At 35.4% G+C, this 26062-nt stretch overlaps 1 protein-coding gene across 2 annotated transcripts in view; it reads left to right on the top strand.

The window, feature by feature from the left end:
- LOC129225497 (protein henna-like) overlaps positions 1 to 24350 on the top strand; it is a 76770-nt gene extending 52420 nt beyond the window's left edge. For both annotated transcript variants that reach the window (XM_054859923.1, XM_054859924.1), the window contains exons 10-13: positions 3418 to 3513; positions 17698 to 17831; positions 20297 to 20412; positions 22921 to 24350. In XM_054859923.1, coding sequence (XP_054715898.1) covers positions 3418 to 3513; positions 17698 to 17831; positions 20297 to 20412; positions 22921 to 22961 — 387 coding nt within the window. In that variant the 3' untranslated portion in view covers positions 22962 to 24350. The remainder of the gene's footprint in view (positions 1 to 3417; positions 3514 to 17697; positions 17832 to 20296; positions 20413 to 22920) is intronic.
- Positions 24351 to 26062: the final 1712 nt, after the last annotated feature.

Raw genomic sequence — 26062 nt, 5'->3', positions numbered from 1 at the left:
ACACATGGAACGCAATGTTTTAGTTTTGTCGGCAGTTTTGTAAATCTCCGCAAGGTAGCGTATTCGAGCGCTGGAGTTGCGAATACCGATTAGTACATTTTTGCGTTAACGCAAAACGTTTACGCCATTACGTTTACGCCAACGCTGACGTAGCAGTTCCGAATGAAATAAAAGTTACTGAAAACTGATCAAAAACTAATTACTAATGTCAAAATAATGCATAACTAAAAGAAAAACAGTTCAATCATCTATGCACCTGGGGAAAAAAAATTATAATAAAAACACATTACGTCTTAAAATACATGTCGAGTGCCAAACTATAGATAATCCTGCCATCTAGCAACCATGCTGCCGAAGTTTTCGCCAAGCCTTCCACCAGTCACATGATGTATCCATGAACCAATTTTTTCATCAGCAAGTCCGGGAAAGCTCTGTCTATTCTTATTATTAGTCTATGTTTTACAGCGAGAAGAGACAAACTTTCATTGTTATGGCTGTAAATCGTCTGCCTGATGCGTCAATTCAGTTTACTTCAAGGCTTAACTTAATTAGACTTCATTTTAAAAAACTGTTTTTTGTAAAGAAATCGCGTTTTTACTGAAAGAACACTGATGTAGATGAACTTATAATGCAAAGCTACAATTAAATACAAAATTTCATCCAAATCGTTAGAGACGTTTTCGAGATACGAAATATATACATACCCACAAGAATTGCTCATTTAAAGATATAAGATACTTTTACCCATAGCTTGTCGCAGATCTATGAAAAAAAAAACCGCTTTTACAGATGCTTATTTTTCAAATATCGACCGAACATGATTGAATGGACATCATGTTAACTATCGCCAATGGCACCAAATTGAAACCAGAATATTTTTTTAAAAAAATTCTTCGCCAAATTTGTCGCAAACTTGGTAATATATCGCCAAATTGGCGACAAAAACTTGCCGACCAAAAGCTTGGCGATAAACTGCCAAGTAGTCACCAAATTGTAACATCACGGGCGTATGCATTGAAATTAACACCGATTTGTCTCAAAAAGGTGTAAAAGTGTAAAAGACCTCTTTTGGAACATCCAAATGCACTCAAAAGAAGAGGTTCTCAACTAGATCCCAGAGTCTACATACAAAATTTCTATCTTTATGGCATACGGTTTTTGAATTATGCGTGATACATGCAAACATTTATACATGCATACGTACCTACGTATAAACGTTATGAGAATACATTAATAATTAAACCAGGGGTCGTCAAAATGAATATTTCGACAACCCATACGTTCTTAGGTAGGGGAGGGTGGACCACAATGAGACAAAAAACACATATTTTTCATTTTTCGTATATTAATGAGTTCTAAAGCACTGAAACATACTTGATTATACTAAAGGTATTAAATTATAGTATATTGCATCAAATTTAGCTCATTTAATGTTAGAAAAAAAAGGTATGAGGCTTTATAAATTCGATGAAAAGTGTCTCATTGTGGCCCAGTCATGGGCCACTATGAGACATTAAGTAGGGCCACATGTTAAAGAAACCTCATCTTCCTTCCTTTGGACATTCTAAAAGAGAATTAAAAAATTTTTTTATTTACAACCAGAGTAATAAAAGCCTATCCCCTGACTCCAGCCCAGGGTTGTAAATAAACACATTATTTTTTGTTTAACGCATATTTTAAAAGTTTAAAACTGTTTTTTTTTCTTACATACGAAACAATTTTAATTACAGTAAGCAAAAAAAATCATTAGGATTTAAAAAACAGGAAAAAAATAAAATAATAAATGCCAAATATTAATTGATAATTAAATTATATAATAATTTTATAAAAATATTAATTATAATTTAAAGTGCTTTGAAATATGTACCACGTTTGGCAACCTTATCAACACCTAACTGATTTCTAGTTTTGTTTTGTACAAAGCTGTGTAGTAAAATAAACAGTTCACTTGTAATAATTAGTTAAAATACAAATATTTTTAAATCAAGCCTATTTTTTATTGTTAAATTTCTTTTTTGTAAACTAAAACAAGAAGTAGATAAATATTCTACACTTAATTACTGCTGCTTAGGCCACAATGAGACGTTTCATTGTATCCAAAAAAATTGTCTCATTTTGGTCCAAACAGCAAAATAAAGATTTTTGCTTCATATCATTAAAATAAACCATGAGTTAAAAATGATACAGCTAAATAATAGAAGATTAAAGTGACAGTAACAACATAAACTACAACACTTAGTTTAATTGTTGAAGTTTTTCAAGATTATGATAGATGCAAGAAATTATCCAAATAACTTTCAGTGTGTTCCAAACAGTAACTATTTTTTTTCTACAAAACAGAAGCATAGAACAGCATGGAACTAGGAACTCTGGGAAGCATTTTAGTTATGTTTACTCCTCCTCCTAAGTGGCGGTATAGCTTGACCACGAAAAGAAGGCGGATAACCTTGAAGCAAAAACATAATTTGCATCGTTTGTAATAGGTTGTTTGTTATTATTTTGGAATAGATAGGATGAATGAGACCATGCCTCTTACTATTCGGTGCTTTCTCGCAGATTCTACCTATTACAAATGATACAAATTATGTTTCGCTTCAAGGTCATCCGCCTTCTTTTCGTGGTCAAGATTTAGCTGTCAGAATTGTATTTATTTTTCAATGTATAATGTCTCATTCGGGCACATGTCTCATTGTGGCCCACCCTCACCTGCATATGCACGTGCGGACGAGCCAAAAAACGACCCAACATTCATTCGAGAGTGAGTAAATTGAAATTTGAAATTTGGACAGGAAATTGAGGGAAAATGGAAAAACATTTTCGCGATAGCAACACATAATTTACACTTCCTTTACTGCGTAAAATTAAGTTTAAAAAAAAAGATATTTGCACGATTTTTAAGCAACATATATGACGACGTAAGGGGACACAAAATAACACAGAAATGTTATCAATAAATGAAAAAAAAAGCGATAACTTACGGCAAACCATTAAACAACAAGTGAACATTTTAAATGCAAAACCGAACATCCTAATGACGAAATATGTTGATTCCTATCAACCGGAGCGAAATAACAGCATTACATTCAAGGACTCTGTGAATCATTTTTGGACGTGAAGATTTGGACTACAAAACTAATTATCTATCGCAGAATCAACAGCCAAAAATCAAATGAACAAAACTTATATGAAATGTTTGATTTATTTGCGGTTGATTTAATCATTCTGATTTACATCATAATTTGTTGGTCGTAACGAGTCATAAAATTGTCCAAAAAAGATATTATGTATGTGAGTTTTCTTTAGCACGCTAGTCCTTTTTATAAGGTAAAAATTATCATGAAATAAGAATTTAATAATTATTATTACCGACTTTATTTTTACCTAACTTGAAAGCTGAGAAACAATTTTGTCTTACAGTGTTATTGGTTTACCGTTGAATTTGGACTTTGTAAGCAGAATGGCAAAGTAAAGGCTTATGGAGCAGGACTACTTTCATCTTATGGTGAACTGGAAGTAAGTTATGTATATAGGTATATTGTATTTTATCGTTTACTCAAAATTAAATATTGTTCTAAAGCCAAAGCACACTCTGTATTTTACTATTGTGAACATTTAGAACGTAGTGTGTCATTGCCATTCCCGAAATCCAATTGATCGAACTATCCAATTTATCAGAACATCCTATCATTTTTTTTCTTCAAAGATTCAGTACGCTAAATCAAAAAGATTTTCATTATCTTTTGTATCGTTTTTAGTAGAAACAAAAGAATAAGAGCTTGGTATATAGGAAAGAGCATTTCATACAATTTTACTTTAAATGCATACTTTGGCTGGTCATTGACTAACTCAATACCCGCTATTAATTACGTATGATGTGAAACCTATACGGTTGAACAAAATCAAAAGAGGAATAAAAGTTGCAAAGAATTTTTCAGAAGCTAGCAAATTGATCCTCTTCATCAGTGCAAAACACAAAGGTTCATAGAAATCAAGAAAACGGCAAATGGTTCGACCTGCAGGGACTGATTATTGAATAGGCGAACTAGGCCCCCAGCGCCCTCGATATTTAGGGACCCCAAGCCCTAGAGCCGCTATATAGATAGGCCGACGCATCGGCTTAAGTTTAGCCATTTTGGATCGGATTTTTCATTGTTGCACTGTTAGGGTTACCACAGCAAAATTTCGGATTTCACCAAATTTGCCGAAAATAATATTTTATTTAATAAACAATTCACGTGCCGCTAATAATTGCTCACAGTGAACAATCACCAAACGCGATAACTCGCCAGAAAGACAACCACTCAAACACGCGCTCCGATCCAAAAAGGCTAATCTTAAGCTGATGCGTCGCACAGTGGGCCAGCCTAATGTTAATTTTGGACATTGTGCGGAAAATTAAACCATTTAGTTTTGCATTTTTACTGTTGTATTGATAAACTAAGAACATACTAGTTGACCCGTGCGGAACTCCGCACTGTGCTTCAAATCGTTTCATAAGGCATTTCGTTCTTTAAAAATTTCAAAGGAAGAACATTATGAAGAAGAACCGAAAAAAAAGTACACGGAAAAAGTAAGCGCACAAGAAAAGGCATGTAATTTGAAGACATCAGTAGCAAAACCTCGTTAAATACAACGTTGTGATAATTAGATAATCGCTCACCTTTTGATTGTACATATTTTCAATGCAAACATAAATATCATTAAAAGTGTGGCTATGTGGCACTTGAAAAAGCAGTAATTATGCATGTGAAAAAAAAGGTTGTGGCAAATACAGTTCTGCCCATGTGAGCATCTGACGAAAAAAAAGAAATATTAAAGAGATATTTATTGGCACGGATTCGAATTGGCGCCATTCTGATTAACAGCACGACACCCCAACAAACTTAGCAATTGCGTATTCCTTTTCGAATGCTATTCATTGAAGGAATGCGTAGTAAAAAACAGCAAAAAAGTTTTTTGCCGAAAAAAAGTAATCAGATTATGCGTCTATTTTTTGTCATTAGCCAGCATGATACGATTTAAAATTATTTGTATAACATGGGATTTGATTAAAGAATGACGAATATCTGACGTAGCAATTGAAACAAACATTCTAGAGAAGTAATAAATTAGATTGGAAATAAATGTTTTTATTTTTGAATATTGAACTATTTCCCATAGCAGGCTGCTTTAACCATTACGGCTTAAATTCCCGCACATGTTTCTCTTTTAATCGAGCACTTAAAATTCAGAACCAAAACCAGTTAACCTGAATCCGTTTTTTAAAAGTAATTTTTCGAACGTAGACAAAATGTTTTTTTTCTCAGCAGAAAGCAGAGGAGTAGAAAATGATTTCTTACGAATGACGTTGATAATAATTTTAATGTTTTATATCGCAGTCGCACAAATAAAAAATTAAAGGTTTACTGGGTGAGTCAAAGCTTTAAAAAAAGGAAGAACACCCTTCGATTAACAGTCAACTTATCCGAATGATAACTGTAGCCTGCATAAAGGAGTCAAAACACCAAGTAGCATTCCCACTGCATTTATTTTATTACGTTTGTATGTTATAAGTACATGTAATGCGTAATACTAATACAAATTTGATATTATATCGAACAGCCCAAACTTGCCCGAAGTTCAGATAGTTTATAGCAGAACGCTCTACCGAAAAAAACTTATCAATTTAACCGAACAACTAAGTCCAGTGCTTTTAAGCTTTTTTAAAATATGAAAACACACACAGGTTTTTTTTTTTTTTTTGTCGAAAGCGATGTAAAAAATGGAAAACTGCATTAGAACTTTGCTTTTAAAAAATGCGTAAGAATTACAGGCAGCATCAAGGTTTTGAAACAGCAAGGGGCGTTTTCGAAAACTTGATTTTTAGACCGTACGTTTATTTTTCTTCATTAGCCAGCCTAATAAGTTTTTAAATGAGAAGGGAATAATATATAAGATAAGATATTGAAGAAACATTTTTTTTATTCTTGAAAATTTTTACAATTTGTAACCGCAGGCTGCTTGAACCGTTATAACTTAGATGGCAGCACGTGTTCATCATTTAACAGCACGGTTAAAATACAAAATAAATTGAATTATGCTCTTTCTTAAGCGTAGCTTTTCGAATGTAGTAAAAATGTGATAAGCTATTTGTTTTTTTTTTTTTTGCTAAAAGAAGAAAAAATATATATTTTACTCTTCAAATTGAGGTAGTAATTTTTTTATTTGTACAAAGATTGAAAAACTCATTAGTAGAATATATATTTCAATATACGATTTATTATTTTTTTTTAAACAAAAAACGATTCTATTATAGTCTAAAATCTTAAACCTGTTACTTATATTTTCGCTTACATTATGCTTTAATTTTCTAACCAGAGCCAAAGCTTAAAAAAAAAAAGAAAAGAAAACGTACATTTCTGAAGTAATTTAGCACAAAGTCACATCAAGTTTTCATAAGAGCAAGGAGCGTTTTCTTCTCATTTATACTATTTCCTCATATTTGTTATTCACTTAATTGTTAATGTAATGCACGATATTTCGTTAATATTTTGATGCAGATTGTCCGGACGTGGGCCCGAACACGCATTCTCCTGGTTACGAGGAGAACGCTCTGCCAATCAAGCTATTCAGCTCTGTCGGTCATAGTGCAAGTTAAAGTTATAAGTTTAACCGAAAACCTCATTCTGGTTCTTTAAAACACGTTTTTCGGCTGAAAAAAACAATTTTTAGGCCGTGGGTCTATTTTTCGTCAGTAGCCAGCACCATAAGCTTTAAAATAAGGTGTAAATCAAAGAAATTGATCAAGAATTGAGGAAAATCTGGCGTAGAAACCAAAAACAGGCTACAGAAATAATATATAAGGATTCCCACTAATATTACTAGTTTTTAACATTATTACTCGAAGATAATACCTTGAGTTCGAAGAATTAACTAGCTACTTCGTTAGAAGACAATTTAGTAAACAGTAGATAATTTGTTTAAGAACTGTTCAAATTTAATAGTGTGATGAGCTGGGCTTTATGCACTCCTAATAAATAAGAAAAACACCCAAAAACGTTTCTTAGAAAATACGAAAATTTTGGAGATAATTTTCAAAGTATTTTGAATGTATTTTTGAATTACGAAAATCGCTAACAAATGCTAACAAAACAAATATATCCCAAGCATTGTAGAGAGTTTCAGCTTTCATAATCCGGTTTCAGTTTTTGCCTAAACCTGCCTATTCAAAAGATATTGAAAATTAAAGATAAGTAAATATTTTACTATGAGGACGACGAAACGAATACAAAATGAACGTTGCACGAAACGTATTATTTACGTTGGTTTTTTCACTTTAATCAAGTAAACATGTTTACAGTTTTCAGTTTGTTTACTTTTTATTGCAAATTATTTCAATTAAATACTTTGAGGAATCAGTTTCATTGTGTCATTTGTCGACTGTGGGACAAAATCATATGAGATGCTTAGAAGCATGGTTTCGTTTGCTTATTTCGGGGACTACGAAAATTGGTACTGTTTTGAGTTATAAGTGACAGCAGACGAAAAAGACACAATAATCTTCCAAAAATACTTCTCATAAATTGTATGTACACAATAACAAACACATCACAAAATGAGTAAAAATGAAAACAAGGAGCAGGCATATTTTGAAAAGATCAAAATATTATACATGTACATCAAGAAAAGTGTTTTCTTCAAAAAGCAAACGTTTGTCCTTAATAAACATCTAATTTATTTTATTACATTCTATATTAGGAGAACTTACAGCAAGCTATTTACTTTTTAGAGCATTAAAAGCTATTTACTTTTGATTTTAGTTCAGCAAGTTATCTAACAAACAAAAGTAAACACTTTTTAATTTAAATATCCATTTAATACTTCACCAGATTTATCCAAAATAAATTCTGAAGGAATTTAAAAATTTCCTCTTTTATTCTGAAGTATCATCGTCAGAATCCCCGAGTTCAGTTATCCAATATCCGAAAGTAATCAGTGACGCTTCGGACTTTTTTTCGTGTATGCCAAGTTGTAAAAAGTCATTAAAAAATAATTTAAAATATCGTCTGTTATTAAACAGCCATAAACGAAAAAAATAGAACATTGTGTTAAAAAATGAATTTAACTTTAATTTGTATTTAATTTGTAATCTATCGTCTGCTCATGCTTCATTTAATGATATTTTCTAAATAGGTCTTAGCATTACTTAGAGTTGTTGTTTATGTTCTAAAGATTTCGCTTATCAATTATTGCTATTCGGCGATCAATGAATACGTTTTTTGTGCAGTCTAAAGTTTTGTACTTAACAATGTAATTCTACGATGGCTCTAGTGTATACGAATTCTAGTGTACGCTCGCTTTGGTAAGCAAACTTGAATGATATCGGTGCTTGACCCCATCGACTTGCTGGTGAAAGATGAGTTTCAAAACCAACCGTGGCCTTTTTATTTTTTTAAAGACAAATTCTATTCCTTTTACCGATTACGACCTGGCTCTGGAAAAATGGATTGACACTCTTGGTTCTGAGATTACAAATACGACAAAGACGAAATTAAGAGATAAATTGAGAAAATGGTGCAATTATTTATCAACGAAGTGGTCTTCGTCAAATAGAACTTTGGAAACCGTTTCTCAGGAAAAATGAACAGTGGCTGAATATGGATTTGTCTTTTTTGGAAGAATTCATTTATGAACTTGTGCCTTGTTCATCAACAGGTATTTCTCCTCCATTATGCTCGAAATCGTTTGAACATTTGTCCGATCGACAAAAACTCAGAAAAACAACATTTAAGAAACTGTTCTGACGAAATGTTTAATTTTGTCTTAAACAAAAAGCTCAGGTCTGACGACGAGGCAGTATATATTTTTAATTTTATCCAAAACCATCCCGAGCATATTAAAACAATAAAAGAATTTTGTGAAAATCTCTCTAAACCTAATAATATTCATGGTTACAATGATAAAATGTTAGCCATGTATGCAACTGCTAAACTTACGAGGTTTCAATATGATGCTCTCAGAAAAAATGCAAAAGATTTGGGCAGGAACATTTATCCGAGTTATAAAAAAATTCAAATTACTAAAAAAGAGTGCTATCCTGATAATGTAAAAGTTACAGATCCCGGAGTTAACGTAGGTTTTCAAAATTTATTAGATCATACTTCTTCCCGATTCATAAAATTGTTATCTCATAAAATTGAAAAAAGCTCCCCTCAGAACCTCACTGCGATATTAAAATGGGGATGTGACGGTGCTTCCATCCAGTCGCAGTACAAACAATCTTCTAGCACTGAAATAGATGACTCAACGATATTTATTATTAGTGTAGTCCCCCTTAAAATTATCAAGAAAGATGAAGATATGGTGGTTTGGATAATGAAAAGCCTTCTTCTACTAGATTTTGTCGACCAATAAGTTTCGAATTTGCAAAGGAAACGAAAGAAATAGCGACAAATTTCGTAGAAAAAGTGCAATCGCAAATAGATACCCTTCAGCCATACATACTCGTAGATCAAGATCATGTTATTACCATAAATTATGAATTGCATTTAACTATGGTGGATGGCAAATTTACAACTACTTAACGGAAACTACTTCCTCGATGCGTTGTTATATTTGCGACGCGTTACCTAAAGAAATGAATAATTTAAGTGTGATGAACAAAAAAGAAATTAAAGAAGACCATTTTCGTTTTGGTTTATCACCTCTGCATTGTTGGATACGTTGTTTTGAATGCCTCATACACATTGCTTATAGGCTTGACTTCAAGGAGTGGAGTGCGAAGTCACCTGTCCACAAAGAATTGTTACAACAAAGAAAGGCAAGAATACAAAACGACTTTAAATCTAAGCTGGGGTTGATGGTAGATTATGTAAAACAAGGCCATGGAACATCCAACGACGGAAATACGTCACGAAAGTTCTTTGCGAATGCAGAATTATCAGCTTCCATAACCGGAATAAATCTTGACATGATAAAACGATTTTCAACGATTTTGCAAGTTATTTCATCTGGATTCATGATTAAATTTAAAAAATTTGAAATATATTGTTACAAATCCTGTAAATAGTAATTATTGTAGTAACGTAACCTGTAAATAGTTTCCCGTAATGAATATACAACCCCTTTTTCATATGGCTAAAATATACGACCCCTATTCCCTTTTTGTTCATTGATAAAATTTGATAACGGTCAACGCATTTCGAGAAGCGTGTGGAATATTTGAGAAAATTCTTTTCGGTGTATTTAAGCCGTTAGCGATGGATAAACAGTTAGTTTCGATTCAGATTTCGAACGGAGAGCATTTTGCTCTGTTTATAGCGAGGCATTTCGCTGTGTTGTTTTCGTATTTGGAAGTAAATACGTGTGTAAACGTTGAGTTTACGGTGTTGTGTGATAATTGCTTAATTGCTGATGAATAATTTAGCAGTTGTTGAAGATCTTTCCTGTACATAGTGTAAATAAATTTCCTGTGTTTTTATCAAGAACTGTGTCTTCATTTCAAGAAAGTGGAAGTCGCACCGAATCCGTTACAATTTGGCGCCCAACGTGGGGCCACTTCAGGACTTTCTTGCAGTAAGTGTGACTTTGGACATTTTTTCATAAAGACTTTTTAAATTTGGACTTTAATTTTATGGTGATTACTCGCGCAATGGATGAACAATTAAAACAACTGCTTGATGCAATCAACTCTGTGAAGAGTGATATGGCGGCTAATCAAGAACAATTAAAAAATGATATGGCGGCTAATCAAGAACAATTAAAAAATGATATGGCGGCTAATCAAGAACAATGGAAAAGTGATTTAATGGTGCTGAAAAAGGATTTAGCTTCTAACCAAGAGGAAATTAAAAACGACCTTACTTCGGTAAAGACTGTGATGGAAAATAAATTTAATGAGATAGAGCATCGAGTTGATGCTTTTGATGAAAAATTTGAAACAGTAGAAAACCGTATCGCAACAGTTGAGAATCATGTGGATGAGAAAATTAAAGACATGGAAAGGAGATTGGCGACCGCGGAAAGCAGCTCTGTACAGTTTTGCGCTCCCACATCTGTTGCTCGACCGTCCATTAAACTGGCCACATTTGATGGGAAAAGTTCGTGGCAGGTGTACAAAACCCAATTCATGATAGTGGCGGAAGCGAACGGATGGGACTCTGCTACCAAGGCCTGCCATCTTGCAGCATCCCTGAGAGGTGACGCAGCGGACATTCTTCAGACCCTTCCGGACAGCCAGCGCCTGGATTTCGCCGCCCTCACATCTGCGTTGGAGCTTCGCTTCGGTGAGAAGTGCCAGAAAGATTTCAGCCGACTCCAGTTGAAGTCCCGTTTCCAGAAAACCGGGGAAACCCTGCAAGAGCTAGCGGCGGACGTCGAGAGATTGTCTCATCTTGCTTTTTGTGACTGTCCTGCGGATGTTCGAGACAACCTGGCACTCAACAACTACATCGACGGGGTTCGAGATCCGGAAATCCAGAAAGCTCTACGGATGGCGGATGTCAAAGACCTGAATTCTGCCGTTGTGTATGCGATGAGATACGAGGCCGCCCAAGAAGCAACCCGTGTGGATCGCCATCTAATTCGGACTCAGGAAGCTGATGAGTCTGATTCCAGGTCGTCCCACCTCGCTGAACTTGAGAGACAACTCGGTGACTTGACAAGACATTTGAGCAGCATAACAGCCCAAAAGAAACAAGAGCAGAAGTGCTGGAAATGCGGTAGTGAAGGACACCTGCGAAGGAGTTGTCCGGCTCGCCAAGCTACGCGAGGGAAGGAAATCACCACCACCAGAGCTCTGCAGATTTCCTCTTCTAGTAGTGGCAGTGATTGACTTTTCATTTACGCCCATGTAAATGGGAATCCTTGCAAACTGATTGTCGACACTGGAGCCAATGTGACAATCGTTAGGACAGATGTGGCTCGTGAATTTGGATTGAAACTGCTGTGGACATCGCCACGCGTAAGTCTCCAGACTGTGACAGGTGACAAAATCGAGATTGACGGTAAAGTGGACTTGGAAATAGTGTTTGGGAATGCCACCTACCATCATACGGCATTCGTCGCTAATATCACGGACCCCTTCATTCTCGGATTGGACTTTTTGAAGAAATATGACTTCACTCTCGACTTCAAGACTAATGAGCTGCACTCGATGAGAGAAGACATAGCCGTTTTCCCTGCAGAGAGTGATGTAAAATCCGCTCATCAAATAATAGCTCAAACAGATTTATCGATTCCCTCAAGGTCAGAATCATTAATACCTGGCTCCCTTGAAGAAAGCAATAGTTTTCGATTTGGACTCATTGAATACCCTAACCTAAGCAATAACCTAAAAGGAGTGCTGGTAGCATCTACGCTTGTGGACCTTTCTAAGGATGTAATTCCGGTGAGAGTCGCCAACGTGAGTGAAAGGCCAAGGAATATCCGAAAAGGTGAAGTGTTGGCAACTTGTACTCCAGTAAACTGCATCATTAGAAGAATCAATTCCCCTGAGACTGTGTCTTCTGAGTCCTTGACGTCGAAGTTAATTGGGAGTGCGCCATTATCGAAAGATCAAAGAACTGCTGCGGAACAATTGGTGGACGACTTCAAGCATCTGTTTTCATCTACATCGGAGGATGTTGGCCGTACGAATTTAACGCAGCATAGGATCTACACTGGAGAACACCCCCCTGTTAAACAGCATCCAAGACGACTACCGTTCGCTAAGAAGGAAGAGGTTGAGACCCTCCTGAAAGAGATGAAGGAGAATGATGTAATCGAACCTTCATCCAGTCCCTGGGCTTCTCCCATCGTCTTAGTCCGAAAGAAAGATGGCTCCACCAGATTTTGTGTCGATTACCGACGGCTGAATGAAATCACCAAGAAAGACAGTTACCCTCTTCCACGGATAGACGACACCTTGGACACTCTTTCCGGACACAAGTGGTTTTCGACCCTGGACTTGAAGAGCGGCTACTGGCAGGTTGAGATACACCCTGATGACCGAGAGAAGACAGCATTTACAACTGGACAAGGCTTATGGCAGTTTAAAGTGATGCCCTTCGGCCTCTGCAATGCACCAGCTACGTTCGAGCGTCTTATGGAGACAGTGTTAAGAGGACTTTCCTACGAATCCTGTCTGGTCTACTTAGACGATATCATCATCGTGGGACGCCGTTTCGAAGAACATCTGGCAAATCTTAGGAAGGTGCTGCAAAAGCTTAAGGAAGCCAATCTGAAGTTAAGTCCGTCCAAATGTAATTTGTTCCGCCGGGAAGTGAACTATCTTGGTCACATCATCTCTTCTGAGGGTGTGCAAACCGATCCAGAGAAGGTATCTGCGGTCAAGAGTTGGAGTCGTCCCGAAAACATCCATCAGCTGCGAAGTTTCCTGGGGCTCTGCACGTACTATAGGAAGTTTGTGAAGGGTTTTTCCAACATTGCACGACCTTTGCATAAGCTGACGGAGAGCAAGCAAAAGTTTGAATGGTCCAAAGAATGCGAAAATGCATTTCTACGACTGAAGGAGGCTTTAACATCAACGCCTATCCTCGCCTATCCTCAGCCTGAAAAATCCTTCATCCTGGACACTGATGCGAGCAACGAGGGCATCGGAGCTGTTTTATCCCAAGAAATTGACGGAAATGAACATGTCATCGCTTACTGGAGCAAATGCTTATCAAAGTCGGAGCGAAATTACTGCGTCACCAGAAAGGAGTTACTGGCCATAGTGAAAGCTGTAGAACACTTCCACCATTACCTCTACGGCCGAAAATTTTTGCTACGGACAGATCATGCCTCGTTAACTTGGCTTTTGAACTTCAGGAATCCAGAAGGCCAGATAGCCAGGTGGATACAGCGGCTCCAGGAATATGACATGGAGATCAAGCACCGAAAAGGGTTATCTCACGGGAATGCTGACGCTTTATCAAGGAGACCCTGTCCTGAGAAGTGCCACTATTGTTCCCGAATCGAGAAACAGTATGGAACGACTAGCCCTACCGCCTATCAGGTGACAGTGACTCCAACATCATCAGAACCTGATCCATGGAGTGACGACCAAGTTCGAAAAGATCAACTTGAAGACCCCGACATAAAACCAATTTTGGAGTTCATGGAAAGTGACAGTCGACGCCCTAGCTGGCAGGACGTTTCCATCTTCAGTCCTGCAACAAAAAGATACTGGGCTTTATGGAACTCACTCCATTTACGGAACGGCGTGCTACACCGGAAATGGGAATCTGACGACGGCAAGACATCTAGGTGGCAGTTACTACTTCCCCGATCCAGGATTTCAGATGTTCTGAAAGAAATACATAGTAGTGCGACTGGAGGACATTTTGGTGTCTTGAAAACGCTCAATAAAGTTCGGGAGCGCTTCTTCTGGACCAAGGTGAAGGATGACGTGGAGAAGAGGTGCCGTTCTTGTGACGCCTGTGCTGCTCGTAAAGGACCGAAGAAAAGAAGCAGAGGGAAGCTACATCTGTACAACGTTGGAGCTCCTTTCGAACGAATTGGGATCGACATCCTGGGTCCTCTACCAAGAACTGCTGATGGGAACAAATACATTCTTGTTTCCATCGACTACTTCACCAAATGGCCGGAAGCATATCCCATTCCAGATCAAGAGGCCACCACCGTAGCAGAGACTCTAGTTCAACATTGGATCTCGAGATATGGAACACCTTTGCAGATTCATTCCGATCAAGGGAGGAATTTCATCTCTGCTGTGTTTAAGGACCTATGTCAAATTTTCGGAATTGAGAAAACTAGGACAACACCACTACACCCACAATCGGACGGCATGGTGGAGAGATTTAACCGCACAATCCTGAACAATCTCTCGCTTATGGTATCCAGAAATCAACAGGATTGGGACAAGAAGCTACCTTTGTTCCTGCTGGCCTACCGAAGTGCTGTCCACGAGACTACCGGATTTGCCCCATCTCAGATGCTCTTCGGACGAGAGCTTCGGCTACCTTTTGATCTCGTCTTCGGTCGTCCTCCGGATGCGCCTTCATCGCCTGAGGAGTACATCCAGGATCTCCAGGCCCGGTTGGAAGACGTTCATAACTTCGCACGAGAGCGAATCAACATCGCGGCGGAGAAGATGAAGACCCGATACGACACAAGGTCTACTGGACATGAATTCAACGAAGGCGACAAGGTTTGGTTATGGAATCCCATCCGACGGAAAGGTCTGTCACCCAAATTGCAGTCGCATTGGGATGGACCCTACAAAGTCCTTAACCGACTAAATGACGTCGTAGTGAAGATCCAAAAATCACCTAATGCAAAACCTAGGGTTGTACATTATGATCGGTTAGCCCCATACTATGGCCATAGTTCATGAGTATTACGTAAACAACCATGGTTGATAACATAAAAGTTGTAGATAATTAATTTTTGCTTTTAATGTTTAGTAATATTTCTTGTTATTATTGTATTTTCTGTATCTGTTAGTTATTAATTAATGTGTATATTTGTGAACATGTGATAGAAGTTTGGCACCCTTTCTGGGGATTGTACTGCCCAGGACGTGCAGTTTTTAGGAAGGGGGCAATGTTACAAATCCTGTAAATAGTAATTATTGTAGTAACGTAACCTGTAAATAGTTTCCCGTAATGAATATACAACCCCTTTTTCATATGGCTAAAATATACGACCCCTATTCCCTTTTTGTTCATTGATAAAATTTGATAACGGTCAACGCATTTCGAGAAGCGTGTGGAATATTTGAGAAAATTCTTTTCGGTGTATTTAAGCCGTTAGCGATGGATAAACAGTTAGTTTCGATTCAGATTTCGAACGGAGAGCATTTTGCTCTGTTTATAGCGAGGCATTTCGCTGTGTTGTTTTCGTATTTGGAAGTAAATACGTGTGTAAACGTTGAGTTTACGGTGTTGTGTGATAATTGCTTAATTGCTGATGAATAATTTAGCAGTTGTTGAAGATCTTTCCTGTACATAGTGTAAATAAATTTCCTGTGTTTTTATCAAGAACTGTGTCTTCATTTCAAGAAAGTGGAAGTCGCACCGAATCCGTTACAATATGCAAAAGAGGACAGCTCAGATGTATGTGAATTTATATGGTTGGTATTTTATGCCCATTACAGTGCATAAATTACTTATACACGGACGCGAAATAGCTAAGTATGCTATAGTACCAATCGGTCAATTCTCCGAAGACGCTCAAGAGGCAAACCATAAGTATTTTCGATCGTATAGGGAATTGCATTCAAGGAAAACGTCCAGAATAGATAACAATAGAGACGTTTTTAATAATTTATTAATCAATTCTGATCCTCTTATCTCAAATTTGCGTCCAAAGATTTGCAGTTTGCACCACGAAATGTCACAACAAGTGAAGAATTTGCTTGAAGATGATGGAATGGAAATTGGCTAAAATACTGTTACATATTTCTTTAAAAATTGTTTTTAAATGTTAATTAAATATTTTATTTTGCATTAATGACTTAGTATTTGATTATCTTTACATTTTAAATAACAAAATATTATCACATTTTCAAGTAGAAATTGGTTTTATTGAAATGTCCAAGCTCTCCATACACTTGCCCCACTGTGGCGTCGACTCGTATATATAGGGGCCTTGCCCAGCCCCAAATGGCTGAAATTACTTCAGTGTTTATTCTATGGCTAAGATTGTTTCAGCCAATGGCTAAAATTATACAGTTTGAATTAAGAAGGGCTCCAAAAAAAAATATTTGGTCTATGACTTCTCGATATCTTAATCGGGCACTGTCGATTTGGATTCACTAACACGTTTTCGTGGTCGTAGTGAACTTCTCTGCCGATGGTTCTTTAGTAATGGAATGACTTTTTGAAAATTTTATTTATTTTGGTGTCTTTTTCATTTGAGATAGTGAGAAGCAAAAGGTGGTAAGTGGACTTTTTAAAGCTTCGAGTAGCGTTCAAAGCTTATATCCTAGGAAGGCTTTCATTGAATTTCCCACCTAAATCCTGCTGCATAGCAGCACCTACCAGCCTACCAGAGGTATTGCCCAATAACAGAGGAGTGATTCTCCTAACATTTACACTACTATCTCGATTTTTTTTTTTTTTTTGTTTTGTCACTTACATCCCTTAGCTTCTCACTGTCTCATATGTATTGTATATATGTATATGTTTGTCATTATGTTAATTACCTTGTGTCATTTTATTTCTTACTAGTGGTACCCGCACGGCTTTGCCCGTAGTAGAAAATTAAAAGGTCATTTGGTACGCCTGTATATTTACAACTAATGGATGATGAATTTCTCGCCAATTTGCTATATTCATTTGCTTGCCCATGTTACGGTTCCACGATATGATAATTTCGTAGTTTATTCGTCCACGTTGTGATAATTTGCTCGGTAAAATTTTCTTAAAATTGGAATATAAAAAGAACAAAATCGAGTTTTCGAAAAATCGCTTCGAGGTGCACCAAATTTCGGGAAAATCGGCCGAACGGTCTAGGCGCTATGCGCGTCACAGATATCCTGACATCCAGACAGACAGAGATCCAGACATCCAGACAGAGAGACTTGCAGCTTTATTATTAGTAAAGATATTTTAATTAAAGTTTTTCGATACTTTTACAAAACTATGCTGTTGAAAATTTATTGAGAGAACTGTTTCGATTTCATGTTTCCTTGTCTTTTTTTTTTCTCCATACATAATGTTTGTTAGCTCAGAAAAAGTCTGGAATGTAATCATAAAACCTTTACCTTTGCAGTACAGTTTAAGTGGAAAACCAGAAATTAGGGATTTTGATCCTCCCAAGACGGGTGTACAAAAGTACCCCATCACAGAGTACCAGCCAATTTACTACTTAGCTGAAAGTTTTGATGACGCCCAACGAAAAGTCAGGTAATTGTTTCTATTAAAATTTCCATCATAACTAATGTCAGACATTTAATGATCAGACAACCTACCGTCAATGCATTTTGAAATAACGGATTTTTCGCCAAGGAATGCAGCTAATCCTGTTAATCATGTTGGAATGCATAGTTTGAACAGAGATTAATATTGGCTGAAAGGTTCAAGCAAAAGCAGGGTTTAAAATTGCATAGGAGCTCACAGGAGCTAAGCTCCAGCACTTCTTTTCATGCAAATTTAAGCAAAATCCAGGTTATTTAAAAGTAAAAAGAAATTGAGGGAACTATAGGGCTCCTGCACTTTTTTTGATAGAAATTAATCCCAGAGCAAAAGTACCATCAGTCGTTCATAAACCGTATAAACTGTAGTAATGTTATATACGGAATAATTCTCAATACGAAGGTACAATATTTTCCTTTTTGTGTTATGAGCAGTTACATTTCCAGCAAAAGAAGTGCAGGAGCCCAAAAATCCTTTGAGTTTCTTTTTGCACGCAAATGGGCTTAATTTCGTCAAAAATAATGTTAAACTTGATGCAAAGTTGAAAAGAAGTGCTAGAGTTAAGCTCCTGTGAGCTCTGATACAAATTAAGTCCTCGTTATAACTAATAGAATTCAGGGAAAAGATAATTAAGAGCGAGCTATTTTTAATATTTAAGTCCATTTAAGGCCCGATCAAACTATAATCAGGTGCCTCCCAGGTCCTAGTGTCCTAGTGCAGTTTGGTACCACTTTCACAAGAAAATCTACCCATTTTCGAAGCAGTAGTAACCTAAAGTTGGAAGAAAGAAAGGACTGAATCACATTTTGGTGCCCCTAAAACTGTAGTGCGCAGGTCCACGGACTGCAGAACCGTGCGTTAATCAGACATTAAAGAGCATGTAGCAATTCTTCGAAGTTTTCTAACATCATTAAGAGAATTTTTTTCCCCAAATTTGTCCCTTCCCCCTTTTTTTAATGTTTAAACCGAACAGTAAATAGAAGAAATATATCAAGAATTCATGTCTCGTGCCCCAATATTCTGTAGTGCTGAGTGGTTCTTATGTTTCAATGTTTTCATGTACGAGAGGTACATGAAAGTAGAAAAATTTGAATACAAAATAAAAGAGACTGGCGCACAGTGCCGGATCTTCGATTATTTCGAGTCAGGGAAAATCTTGAAATCCACCCTTACGCATCTTCTTTCAAGTTTTTACATCGAGTGTCGACGAAAAAAAAAAACCCACACAAATGGGCTGAATTTACCGACCCGAAAAGGTTATCGCCGGGGCGGGGGATCAAAGGATCTCTCCCTAGATTTCACACTGCTGTTTCACGTTAAATCTGCCGTGATCACCAAGTTCCCCAAGTTCGCATTAGAAATCAATACTTCTGGGGGTGCTGGATCAGGAGTTGCTCAGCCGTCTGGTCTGAGTCAAATAATAGAACTGTCCTCAGGATCCCGTCCAATCTGTTAAACCACTTGTAGTGGCAATTATGGGAGACTCATAAGCGTAATGTACGAGAGATACGCAATAAAACTGGAAATATTAACACACACAAAAAAAAAACCGGGTTTTTAAACTTTTTCTTGAAAAACAGTCCTATATTTTTTTAAGTATTACTCAGCACACATGAGACATTTAATCAATTTGTAGTTCCTTTCTTGGAAACGCTTTTTTTTTTACTGTCCTCATATCGTACTTTTTTTTCTATACAAGAGGACTCCGTTAACTGCTCACCAATGCCCAAAGATTGCTTCGCCGTCTTATTTGGTTCGCGCGAGATTTAACCCTTTAAACAGCCTTCTACTCGTTCCGTTGAAAATCGAATGCTTTTAAAGAGCTCATTATAGTTAGAACAAAGTTTCGCATTAAATCCAAGAAAAGAAAAAACGCTTCGAAGAGCACTCCTGACCTGGTGTCCAAGCTAACTTGTACTAAGTTACAGCTACAGATGCTAGTCACCTGAGCTTAGCAAAACGTCGTTTCGTACTTTTGAAATGTCGTTTTCAGATTCGTGGTTTCCAGTAACATTTTGCTCAAACCTTATATCTCCTGTTTTAATTAATTAAGAAAATTGTAACAAACTTCATCTTATGCAGAAAAAAAATCCTCTTTCGAATGACAAAGAATATTAAGAGAGGAGATGCTTCATTTTTTTAACGCAATTTATGTGAAGTTTTAGCTTAAAATTTTTTACAAAAAACGCAAAAGAAGAAAACAATTCGAAATTTACAAAAAGGAAAAAAAGGTCTGAGGAACAAACTACCGAGGCACAATTTAATTTTGTACCAATCTAAAAGCTGTGGGCTCTGCGAGATCTCCTGGACAGACACTTTCAAAATTTCAATGAGAAAACTTTTTATTTATTTATTTAGTTTAATATAAAGAGATAATTTTCCTTTTGACTTTTAAACGTCTTGACATTTTTCAGTGCATATGAAATTATCAAGTTCGTATTCTTATTTTTTTACAGGGAATTTGCTCTCTCCATACCACGCCCATTCACAGTACGTTACAACGCATACACTCAGAGCATCGAAATTCTTGACGCTAAGCCTCAAGTTGCTTCGCTCGCAAGAGATTTACAAGGTAAGTACAACTTTAATACTGTTACAACTTTGGTTTGGCAAAATAGTATAAATCATGGTCCAACGATACAATTAGACATTAAGATCAAAATCAAAAATTTTCAGTTAAGATTCATGGTAAATAAGGAGAAGTCGTCACTATCGTGACAACATGTTTGCGATCTCTGCCGATTGCTAAGACAGTTGAGTACTCTGAAGTTGGTTCAAGTGTTTTTTTTTTTTTTTTTTTTTTTCTATTTTAATGATATTAATAGTAGGAGGGTGAGAACCGTTGATAGATCTGATATCAAAGAATAATATTCTCAAAACTACTATACACATCTCAATAGGCGGTGCATGAATTTAAAAATAAATAAAATTCGTTTTTCAGTTACAAATGTTCAATGTGTGAACGTTTTGTTACACGGCTCCATTCCAAACCAAAATAATGGCAGTGAGACTCTAAAACTGAAAAAAATGAGGGGCACAGTCTGCCCACGGATTATATGGAATTGGCAAATGTACAGTTAAGACATAGAGTAAAGAAATTTACATAGAGAGGCCCGTATATGGTAAAAAGGAGATGAAACTGAAGCCGGAATTATGGGATACAGCGGTGAATTGATAAGCGGGGTTATGATTACATGATCGCTTCTCGAGAATAGCTTTCTCAAATCTCGTTAAGAGACCGAATAAAGTAGCTCGCGGATTGGTTTGCATTTTAATTCATATTTTAATGCAATTTCAAAAACGTGCTTCATAAACTTGCAAGAATATCTACGTTTAAATTAGCAACCAATTGGGATTCAGCAATGGAATGTTTTAAATCAAAATGTCTCAAGTTATTTAGCAATAAGCTAAGGATCTTGGGGTACACCGGTGCAACTTCCGGCTTCAATTTCTTAGTATAGCGGGGCCTCTCTATGTAATTTCTTTACTCTATGAGTTAAGACGAGTCTATATCAGAATGAGGTGGAAAAAGCAAAATTTTTATGCGCGTGTTCCGCTCATTTGAATGTGACTCTGCTTAATTTAGAGGCTAACATTCATCAGTAAAAGCTGGCATCCCTGAAAACTAATAAATACGTCCATTTCCGCCTTTATAAACTGGATGTTTGCCTTACCATCTAATCGGTGGTCAGACTGTAGCTATCTCCAAAAATTGGTGGGCGGTGGGGGGGAAATGGTAATCAAATTTGAATTAATCTCTACATAATATAAAAATGAAGTCTCCAAAGTCTCCAAGCGTCTGTTTGTGTGAACGCGTAAAACTCGAGAACTACCCGGTCGATTTCGCTGAAATTTTCGGAGTAGTGTTCCTTCAGCACTGGAAAGGTTTTCAGACCAGTTCGAAAAAAATTCGATGAATACAGTGAAGCACCGTTTATACGTTTCTCTTTTATACGTTTTTATCAAGTATATGTTTCTTAAATTGGTCCCAGCAGAGTCTAATACACATTAACCTATACCTATTATACGTTTTTTCATTTGTATGCTTTTTTCATACAATCCCTTTAAAAACGTATAACCGTTGCTTCACTAGTTCTTTTTTTATTCCAATTTAGGCCTACTTTTTACATAAATTCCCGAACATAGGGGTGAAAAATTATTTGCATATATTAATGTTATATATCGTTGGAAAGGGTAGAATTTTCCGCGTTCTACGCAACTCGTTTCAATGCTCTAACTTAATTACGGCGGGAGTTATTTGCGTTTTTAGCTCAATTTTGTTTAGGCTAGCTGAAATTTAGGCACTACTTTCTTCATTAAATCTATCAATAAAAAGTGAAGGAATTGTCCCACAGTTTTCTTTTTGACACCATTATAAAAATGAAATTTTTTACTCCAGATCTATCTCGACCTATGGTCGAAAAACTAAGCTTTTATCTCCAAAGGGAAAAAAGTTACAAGCTTTTTAAAATCAAGTTCGAAAAATCATATTTCCATTCAAGTTGTTAACCATTTTATTTTCGCATTTCCCGGTTACGCTTTTTGAATCCATTGTTTCTTTCCATCATTCAAGATTTGTCTCATTTTAATTTATTATTTTATTTTGTGTTTTCCATGGTTACGCTTTTTAAATCCATCTTTTTCATTAAAATTTCTTAAGGGTATTTTAATATCTGTCGTCATTGTTAAGAAGGGAAATTCTTTCATTGTTTTTTTTTTATTTATTTATTTTTTTATTATTATTTAATCCTGATTGTTGAATATACGTCACTTGACACAATTTTTATTTTCAAGGTAGACCGGGCAAAGCCGGGCAACGCAGCTAGTTTCACTTAAGAATCAGTAAGAATGGTGTCAAAGCATTTTTAAGTTTCTTTTTTTTTTGCTTAGTAGTGCTATTAAATCTGGTTGTGCCTTTCGTCTGATCATTATTTCCTATTGTTCTCGTAAATTAGAGACATTTCTTTCGAACTTCAACGATTTCGTCAGACTATTAAATTAAAAGTATTTGTTTTTGGCCAATAATGCTATGTGTGATTTCTTTCTCAACTGAACTAATTAGAACTTCTTCATATTTTAGCTGAAATGGAATTGCTGCTTGATGCACTGAGGAAAATTTGAAGAATTCTGCGTCTGATCATAGGTTTGAGGAATCAACATTATTTTTGAACTGAATAAATGCTTGTAAGATGAACAAATACCATGTACAACTTATAGAAATTATTAGTTTATAAAAAAAAAAATTAAAAATATCACAGCTGGTGGAGCGTAATTTATAAATCATCACAGATAAAGTTTTTGTTGGTCTTTCGAAAACCAAATCTTTTTATTGTTAACAATTTATATTGTTAAAGAATTACATTGTGAACAATAAGCTCTGTGATGTTCATACGTAGAAAACTAGTTTATAAGTGACGTTCAATTTGATCATAACTCTTATAAATTTTAAAGCCTGTTATTAGAACTTGAATGCTTTCCATTAGCAAGTCATGACTTGCTGCAAAGTCTAATACCTATGTACATCATAACAGCCGATTAGAATAGCAGTAATAAATTGTAAACGAAAAACTAAAGATGTTAACTTGATCAAGTAATTATTTAATTAATAAATCGAAAAAAAAACTTGATTCGTTCATACTAAAATATAATTACCGATTAAATATAATAAAGGCAATCATTCTTATGAAGTACACTTCAATAAAACGAATTCTTAGCAAAATATTTTCTTATCGTTTCAGCTATTACATGCCATCAATTTTCATTGTATCATTAACTTTACATCCTTTATAAATTTCCTCATTTTTGCTCATGGAAAACGTGGATTATTTATTACCTATATATTTATTTCAATGATTTCATACATTCTGAGCTACTTGCAGGGCGAAATAAACAGGTTATCAATTTGAGTCATGCTACAGCAAAATCCCATAAGAGAGAATACCAATAACAACGAAATAACTACTGTTCAAGCGAAATTAATTTTCGATCCCGTTTCACTGGCCACTGCATTTCTCAAATTCCATTATAACGAAATTTCCGTTACAATGACCAAATTGTGTTGCCCCCTTGAATTTCGCTGTAACGAGATTCAACTGAATCGATTATTTCAGAAAGGGCATAAGTAAAATGGATTCCCGTAAGACTTACGCCCTTTCTGAAATAATCGATTCAGCCGCATGTAATTACCACATTACAGTATATACTCGCGGATAAGTCGCCCACCCCCTCCCTATTTTTAACAGAGAAATCAGGAAAAAATCGTAAGTCGAGTCCCTACCTATGGGAAAAACGGGAAGGTTTTGCCACTAATTTTGAATTTAACGTTATAAAAGGAGGAAATGAAATATAATGAACATTTTTATGTTAAAAAACATCTGATTTTTAATCTTTTGCACCAAAAGGGTTCACTTTTGCGATCGCAATTTTTGTAAAGAGTTTAACTTCGCTTTTACGATTTTATTTTACTGGTTTCTCTTATTTCGATTTTATAACAATAAAAATTTATGCTGTAGCCGTATTATGTATATATATATATATATATATATATATATATATATATATATATATATATATATATATATATATATATATATATTTAATGAGCAATAATTCGCAACTATCGGGAAAATTCGAGATTACGGCGATGCCCGCACTTTCCGCGTAGTCGGCCATTTACTCTAATTATTTAGTCTTTCTTTCACAGTCAGATCATGTAAAAATCATAACAGAATGTTTAAGTATTTACTTCTTTAGCATTTGCTAAAAAGGGATGGTCTAAAATGTGGAAAATGTTAACGTTTTCGAGAAAAAAAAAAAACGGGGAAATTTTTCGGAAATTCTGCCCCGCGTATAAGTTGACCCCCTAACTTTAAACATCATTTTTTGTTATAAATTTCTCGACTTATACGCGAGTATATACGGTAGTCCAAAAAGTAGAAAAATCTTGAAATGTTTCTCGTAATTTTTACTTGCTGATTAAATGTTTTTATCCTTGATGAGTGTGAGTGTACCTGCAAGCAAACGTGAGAAAGTGAAGCATTGAAATAATAAATCCTTTTATTGACATTAAACAATTATTTTTCTCAAATTTAGATTTATTAAGGACAGTTGATAAATATTAAGAAGTTCAAATGTGCAATGTTTTTTAATACCTCAACAGCTATTTTAATTATTAAAACACTTTAAATACATGTATATCAGTATCTAATGTCGATTGAGACTTAGAGAACAATGCTAAAATTTAAAAGATAATTTTAGTTAAATACAATCGAACTCTATATTTATGCCCTTATTTTGAAACAAAACATTCATAGAATTTTTGAAATGAAACAGGTTTGTTCCAGCCCATAAAGCCTTCAACGGGGCTAAACTTTATTATAAAACCTTTTAAGAATGCAAGTCTTTTTAAACATAAAATTAGAACTCCCCAATTTTCCTAAAAAAAGGTTTACGAATCCTCCTCTGAGTTTTGGCACGAAATTTATAGCTAAAGTTTTTCTTAGCAACTATTGAAAATACAAGTTTTTTTTTTATTAAATAAATAAATAAATAAATAGATAACAATAGAGCTCATAACGATCCAAAAGAAAAAAAAATAAACGACTCTTGTGTGGATTTAATCACGAAATTTTATAGTTAAACTTTTCCTTTTATTCATTCAGAATACAAGATTTTTTAGTAAAAAGTTTGAACTCTTGACCTATTCTGAGTATTTAACCCACTCACACCTGTTTTTTCTCCGAAATTTATTCTGGCATTTCTGGAAAATTAAAAACCTAATGTCATATATTTACATAAAAGGTAATAAATGTTAATGCTTATTCAAGTTTTAAAATTTATTTTCGGCTCAAAAGTTTTATTTAGTACAAATGTATATTTATTGTTTTTGTGTATGTGTGAAATGGAAATCTTGTGATTTCAAATGTTATGCTTCAAGCAATTTTTCTTTAATTTGCTATTAAAGAGTTTATTTAAAATACGTTTTTGTAATGTTTCATTTCTTACCTACTAGTATTTTCATTATGTTCCAACTAACGAACGTGAATAAGATTTCAAACAAAGGAAAGTTGGAAAAAAAAGAAAAAAAAAAACGAAACTCGGTAGTTTCAAGTTTTGATTTTGCTGCCAACCATTCGTCAGAAGAAAAAAAAAAAAATTTTTGAAAAAAAAAATAGAACCGACTTCAAAATTGCTCTAAAAAGTGAAAAATAATTTTATTCTTT

The sequence above is a fragment of the Uloborus diversus genome, chromosome 7 (genome assembly GCF_026930045.1).
Source record: "Uloborus diversus isolate 005 chromosome 7, Udiv.v.3.1, whole genome shotgun sequence".
In the NCBI taxonomy this organism is placed as follows: domain Eukaryota; kingdom Metazoa; phylum Arthropoda; class Arachnida; order Araneae; family Uloboridae; genus Uloborus; species Uloborus diversus.
The sequence above is the reverse complement of the archived record's forward strand: the minus strand, read 5'-3'. Positions and strand labels throughout refer to the sequence as shown.